The 7,243-nt window shown below is 37.7% G+C and overlaps 1 protein-coding gene across 1 annotated transcript; it reads right to left on the bottom strand.

Moving 5' to 3' along the window:
• Positions 1-2,922: 2,922 nt before the first annotated feature.
• On the bottom strand, positions 2,923-5,239 carry TRIADDRAFT_38351 (expressed hypothetical protein). Its single transcript, XM_002116909.1, has 5 exons — positions 5,135-5,239; positions 4,065-4,161; positions 3,800-3,869; positions 3,514-3,631; positions 2,923-3,402 (listed from the first exon to the last, which is right to left on the bottom strand). The coding sequence occupies exons 1-5, from the start codon at positions 5,201-5,203 to the stop codon at positions 3,292-3,294; spliced, it is 465 nt and encodes a 154-aa protein (XP_002116945.1). The 5' UTR covers positions 5,204-5,239; the 3' UTR covers positions 2,923-3,291.
• Between the last annotated feature and the right edge of the window lie 2,004 nt (positions 5,240-7,243).

Here is a 7,243-nt window from a genome sequence, read left to right as displayed (position 1 = left end):
TGTTGAACTTGGAGTATCATATATACCCTGGTCAGCTTTAAAAGACAAGTCTGTCAATGTGGAAATGTTAGAAGAGGGTGGATTTGTAGATCGCCAGACTTTACCGCCTGGAACAATCGTACCAGAGAAAGGTTTTTACATTTACGAATGAATAAGAGATAAATAGAACATTTTTATTGTACTAATTAGGACTGCTTTCGCTATTGAACCACTTGAACTGTTGATGCATGTTTGGCTGGTGAATAACATATTTCTATTATTGTTATTTTGAATACAACAGTTGATGATGCCGTTAGTATGAATGCCTCTGCAGTTAACGAAATGGGCTCTACTAACGAATATTATCCAAATATCAATAATGATGCAGAAAGTATGACAGCATCGAGGATTCCAGTTTTACAGCGCGGCAATAATAATACCAATAATGTTGACATGAATAGCAATGGTATTAATAGTATTGATACTGAAAGTAATGAGAAAAGTAATATTCCTGATGCTACAGGATTAATGGTTCAAAGGCCACAAGGTGGAATTCCTGCCGGATTTAATGCTCCTCCGCCTCCTCCAATACAATTTCGTGCTCCACCACCCATGGGAGTACCACCAACGATACATCCGGGACCAGGTCATCCTATGGGAATAAATTTCCCTTCTTTTAACCCGCCTAGCATTACCAGTAGTATACCTCCAATGGACCTGCAAGGGAATCCTCCTCAACCGCTTATGGCTGCAAGACCTAGAGGAGATTTTGGCCCTTCCTCTTCACATCCTTATCCACCATTACTTGGAAGTAGTAATGACAATAGAATGAATAGGAATACCGTTAGTGGTAGTAATAATATTAAGAATAATGTTAATCAAGCAATACAAGAACGACCAGAAGAAAGTAGTGACAATTCGGACAACCGTAGAATGGATCGTTACCATGATAATAGGAAACGTTACCGAGACGATCGTAACGAAGATAGTATACATGATAGGAAAGATGATAGAAATTTTGGAAGTCGTAGTAAAAGAGAAAGACGTCATAACGATAATTTTCATAATAGCAAAAGAGATCGACGTAGTAGGGCTAGTAGATGGGACGATAGAAATGATAGGTAATAAACTGAGATAATATTGTTACCCATTTAGGCTTTAGATGACGGAATAATTACTAAATTGATCATTATTGGCATCGAAACATTTTTAATTTTGCATCATTAATCTGTAAAATATGTCAGGTAGTTGCTGACCAAATGTAAATTTTTTATGTTGAACCAATCAAGTATTTAAAATGCACATGATAAAAGAGATTAATTACATTGTACTTATAGCTGGGATGCGCAATCGAGCCTTTATCATTTTGTGCTGAGCATGTTTACTATGCAAGCTAACGTATCTTATTTTGTACCAAACCAATCAGGTTATCTGCCGTATTTGGTACTGTTAAAACATTAAGGTATTAATTATATTAGACTGTGGCTGTTAGCAATTTTACACGAGCATTGTATACGGTACATGTAAACGCTTAGTGTGCCTTATAGAACGGCTATTAGCTGCTGGTCTAGCAAATCTATTGAATTGTGGTGCAAGTAACTTGCGTAGATATTGTTCAATGCAAGAATTGATAAAATGGATTTGCCCAATGAAGTTGAGTATTATTGTAAAGATGTATCCCATTTTCTGGAGATGTGAATTGGTAGAGTACCGGAAAATGCCATTAATAAGCCGTACCACAATGAGAACGTAAAACTGATGAATGAAAACGTTGAGACAAATCTTGCAAGTTTTTAATGTAAAGCATCTTCCTAAATCATGTCAACAAGAATATGTCTGTTTTAATACAGTATTCTGAATCCAGTGTTGGAGTGAATAGAACACCGCTTACACATTACTCTGTTCTAGTTTGCATGATGATTAGTACCTAAGCATATTGTAATTAGTTAAAAAGTAGATAACCAAAAGATCGCATATGATAGCCGATTCTCTCTTTTTATTCATGTAGTTAGTTTTGCTCTTTCATAACATCAATGAATGGAGATTCACTGTTGTATCTCACTCTACATGGCGTGCCATGATGTTGATTATTCCTAGGCATAATTTGTCCAGTATTGTATCTCATGTACGACGTATACGCACTTTCTATAATTGCATGGTTACTGCAAATGATTGTTTTCGATCCGTTGAGAACGATTTACAACGTTTTTGCTTTTAAGATTAATGAAACTGAATAATTAAGTCTTGTAAAATGCCTACTGCGTAACTTGTTTATGATTTTAGTAATGATGTATTATTCGCATAGCATGGAAGTATTCGATCATGTTGACATTGAAATTGTCCTCTTGCCGTTCTACCCACGCGCATACAGTAATCGCGTAAGATTTTATTGATAACTTTTAATACATTAGATTGTTACTGTTGTTTTTGTTTATTTATTACTTTGGCTACTTCATTGGATTATGCAGTAAAGGGTATTTTGCGTATCTCCTGTAGTATTCGATTAAAATTGCTATTGCGATACACTGAATTCATACTGCAAATGTATCATTGCTTGGAAGTTATTAACGCCTAGCATTTACATTACTTGTTTCGATGTTCCATTTTTACCTTTTTAACTTTACTAAATTTTCTTGAAGTGGATGAAATGAACCTATCTTTTCTCCCTAATGAGGCGAAAACTTGGATTATGTTGTTATCCCGTTATTAGTCTAGTTGACTATAAACCGTCATTTCCAGATTAGTTAGTAGGACTCGTTGCTGTGGTTTTAACGCTGTTCTCGAGTCACATCATACGCTATTGCATTTTGGATCGTACTAGCGGATATAATGCATGCTGATTGAATATCCGGAGCAAAACTTCAACCAAAGTATGTAGTGACTTACGTATTCTCCAATGATAGCAAACTATCTGTTCAAATAGGCTCAATACAGTAGGAAAAATTTCACAAAATGTCTTTATTAATTAATAGCAGATAATTTGGTACGTCTGATAAACAGCACTATTAATAATACAGCGATGCACCACGTAAACCAGTGAGACACCTAGCATACAAACTATCATTTGGGTTTATAGGACAAAATGAGCCTTCAAGCCGTAACTTACTGTTGTTAACAACAAGAATCGGTAATTAATAGTCAGCTTTTTCTAGCTACAGGTAATTAGTGCTCTACAAGTATTGACGAGATTAAAATCGAATCAATGTGACTATCAAGCGGTCACAGAGGTGGTGCAGAATTTTTATTACAAGCCTTGCTATGGATGCCAACTGTTGTTCAACAGTTGGCATGTAGCTTTGAACTAGCACGTTGTTAACATTTGGTAATACCAATAACTCCACAAGCAACACGAGCACCAGCGTTACCCGTAGTTAAACTCAATTCATGACCACCTTTTCCTAAATCGTCGACACCTTCGTGGACCTAATCGGTTGTTTTGTGAAAAAAAGAGAAAGAGCATTTTGTTAGTGATTGACAATCTCCGATGATACGATAATAAAGATAGTTGATCAACGATGTGCGCCATCCACTTACAACAATAGTTCTGCCGATGCATGAATATGGTCCAGTTAATGTCACCATTCTATCAGTCATATTAATACTTGCTACTCCTTGTTCATTAGCTTCGATGTTGCCGAGATCACCAACATGTCTATTGATATGAAATGTCTTGTGAGTTAGTCATGAGTAAGTCAACAATGCTATCCCATGAAAATAGATTTACAATAATGTCAAGATGGTGATATTCAATTGTATTCACCATAACATAATTATAGCAAAGTCAGCCTTGTATGTTGTCCATACTTTTGCATAAACTAACCTGATTTCATCCCCTGGCGCACCATGTACCTTTTTATGAGGGTTATAATGACCTCCGGCACTTGTACAACCTTGATGTAACAATTTTGGTTCAAAATATTACATGACTTGGACCCTTGGTGAATATCACAAACAGCCTAACATAACCCAAGCTAAAGCTACTAGTATACTTGACCGCGACTTGAAACTAATCTATTTTCTCAGCCATCGTTGTCAATGTGGGTTAATCATTGGACGACGAGACTGATAGGAGCTATGTATTTTACCTTGCGTGTTATCGCCAAATTCATGAACGTGGAAGCCATGCTTTCCAGGTGCTAAACCTTTGACTTCACCAGAGATGCGGATTGGCCCTGTGCCGCTCTAATTATGAAATATGGCATAAAAATGACAATTCATTCTACAATCATTGAGAAAGTGTTTTAAATCATGTCAACCATGAATACTGTTGGCGTAGGTAAGAGAGTGATATCAAAAAAGTGAAGCATGTTTATCCGAACATAATTTGATTAGACATGAAGGTAAAGCTAAAGCCCGCCAATGTATACTACTGTGGAGGCTTATCATGGTATTATTATTAGCACTGGGACTTTTGGGCTCTTTTGTGGCGGAAATGAAGTTTTGTGTATAGTGTTGAAAGTTTAGTATTGTACATAGACGGATCACCCATTTGGGTGGAATCGTTTTGATAGTACACGACGTATAAGAGCATCGCAAGAAGTTGTTGGACGATGAGTGGAATGGTGAAAGAAGGGAAAAGAAGTCGGTGTGAAATGGATCTGATCGGTACGAGTGCTTGATTACTTTGCAAGTTGTGCCTTGTTTTGTGCTGTGCAGATCGAGCACACTTGAAAGGGGTCAAAATAGAAAAGAGGTAGGGTGCCAATAGCCTGTAGACAAGTGAAGAGTTGTACTGTACTTTTCTTGCATGTTATCAAGACAGTAACATGAGATGTTATTTGTTTTTACGGCATCCGCTAGTATCTTAGCACGGCGGTAGCAAGAGTCCAAGCCATTGGGAAAATGAAGTCCAAACAAGATGAGGACGACAGAAAAAATTGGCACTGGCACAAAGAGATCAAGGACTGTAGTACTGATATTTTTGCAATATCAGCACATGTAAACTTGTTGGAAAAAGGGGTAGAAATGAGCAACGTTGGATGTGTTTGAAGAAAAAATCAATGGTAGAACCAGATAGAGCATTTCTAGATCGTTTATTGCAATGCGGATATGAAGAAGAAACGAGGCTGCAACACCATGCTGATGTGGCGGTCAACAACAAGGCACACACACCTTGCAGCCCATCTTGGCTGCCTCTCCATTATGCAATCCTTACCTCTTGTTGGAAAAAGATAGTACCACTGACAACAGGTCCTTGTAAACAACAGACTGCTTTTAACGCCATATCGCTATTACTTGAGTTGGAAGAAGTAACTTGAAGTCCAAAAATTGCAATAATCGATGCCAACGAGTAAACACCAACAAGAGTTTGCAAAAATGACTTCGGGCCCAGTGGGCCGATGGTTACAATCCAAGCGGAGGAGATAGCCAAGGCAAGGTTGAAAAATTGACTTCGGGCCCAATGGGCCGATGGTTAGTCTACGATGTCCAGAACAATAACAACCTTGGCCACAATGGGAGCCGTCAACGTTGTGCAGGTCAGCGTTTGAACGCACGTTCATCGGCATCAGCGTACGTCGGTCGTACAGTACTGTATGGGATCCGTCCAGCACGTCCAGTCTACAGTCTACAGTCTACAGTACAGTATGCTGTAGTGTACTGTACAGTAGTTTACTGTACAGTACTACTGTACAGTACTACTGTACTGTACACTGTACAGCATGCAATGGCTAACCATTGCATACAGGACTGCATGCTTGAATAATGTCGTCAAGCAAACTACACTACAAGCAATTGTACAACAAAAAATTGGCATGCCAAATTGGTGGGCCGATGGTTAGAGTGCATGGTCGAGAACAAGAACAAACTTGGCCAGAATGGGAGCTGTCAACGTTGTTGCAGATCAACGTTTGAACGCACGTTTACCGCCATCAACGTACAGTACGTCTTACAGTACAGTACAGTCTACAGTATTCAGTACTGTACTACAGTATGCATTATGCAATATGCATTATGCAATGCTTAACCATGGACGACTGGATGGATGGTTCAATCACGTCGTCTAGCAACGACACTACAACCAATTGTACATCCAAAAATGGCGATGCCAAATTGATTGGAGAAGGACTGTCTTGGATTTAGGCTTAGAGTGAAGAGTTTTATCTTGAGTCGTTGCCTGACATTTTAGCTGTATCGACGGATTCCTCATGGGCTATGCGGTGGCCTACTCCAATAAAGGAGTAGGCCATAGTGTAGTGATGCATCTCATAGTCGATGAGAACCACAGCTCTATTGGATACAGTTGGGTGACTAAGAATAGAGATTTGCCTAAAGTCAATACTAGATGATGGATAACCACCATGCAGGAAGTTTTTAGAACTATTAAGGCAAGCACAACGATGCTCTACAACTGTATCAGAAATCTTCGGAAATTAAATTATCAGTTCTTGACGACTTTCATTTCGATATAGCTATGCTATAGAACAGCTTGGGTAGCGCTTATAGAAAATACTGTAGATACATGGATGCTCTTTCTCGATATGAAATATCTCTTAAAATTCAACTGCGATTAGTTGGAAAGAATCACCAACACTTAGCTGATCTAAATCAAAAAGTGACCGATACATATTATGATCAGGCTATCTCTACTCTACATATTAAGCAGCAATTACTATTTTAGTTAATCTGCTAGGAGAAAATCATTCCAACATCGCTATCTTGTACGATTGTATGCTCAACTGCTGTAGCCAACAACATCGACATGACGATGCAGCAGTTATCCAACATAAATCAATCATTTTTCGCAGTAAACTACATCAAAATAGATACGATCAATCACTAGCAGTACAGGGTATACTATAATACTAATTTAATTTGTATATCTTCTCGTTCAAAAGCAATCTATTATATATTCCTTCAAATTTCAAGATTAGTGGTTTACGATATGATAGACTTATCGACACTAATTAAACTATAGAAAAGGCTTGGAAGCAATTGATTGCACCAAAGATTGCGCCTTAAATTATTTGAGATGCGATTGATCCATCTCAGGTATTTTCTACGTCTGTATTATACCAGTTTGCATATTATGTACAGTACTATAGACTGTGTTAATCTTTATTACACAAGGCTCTCAATTCAACGCAATCGTTAAAGTCATCAAACATAGAATGTGCGCCATCCATTAGCGACGAGTAAGATAAATTAGTTAGCTGTCCATAATAAAGATTTAATACATTGTAACTCATAATTTATGAGTACAGTACACTACTTTTTCTAGTATAAATCGATCAGTAATTCAAAATCATAATATGTTATTCTATTA

The sequence above is a fragment of the Trichoplax adhaerens genome, genomic scaffold, assembly GCF_000150275.1.
Source record: "Trichoplax adhaerens TRIADscaffold_19 genomic scaffold, whole genome shotgun sequence".
Classification (NCBI taxonomy): Eukaryota; Metazoa; Placozoa; class Uniplacotomia; order Trichoplacea; family Trichoplacidae; genus Trichoplax; species Trichoplax adhaerens.
This window is presented reverse-complemented; position numbering and strand designations above follow the sequence as displayed.

What these genes read in the sequence shown, in the direction of transcription:
- TRIADDRAFT_38351 (XM_002116909.1), bottom strand. Translation starts at nt 5,203, where the DNA reads ATGGCGTTAAAAGCAGTCTGTTGTTTACAAGGACCTGTTGTCAGTGGT. An exon ending in CTATCTTTTTCCAACAAGAG is followed by an intron (nt 4,162 to 5,134) that starts GTAAGGATTGCA and finishes TTTCATAATTAG; the next exon opens with AGCGGCACAGGGCCAATCCG. An exon ending in ATTTGGCGATAACACGCAAG is followed by an intron (nt 3,870 to 4,064) that starts GTAAAATACATA and finishes TGTTACATCAAG; the next exon opens with GTTGTACAAGTGCCGGAGGT.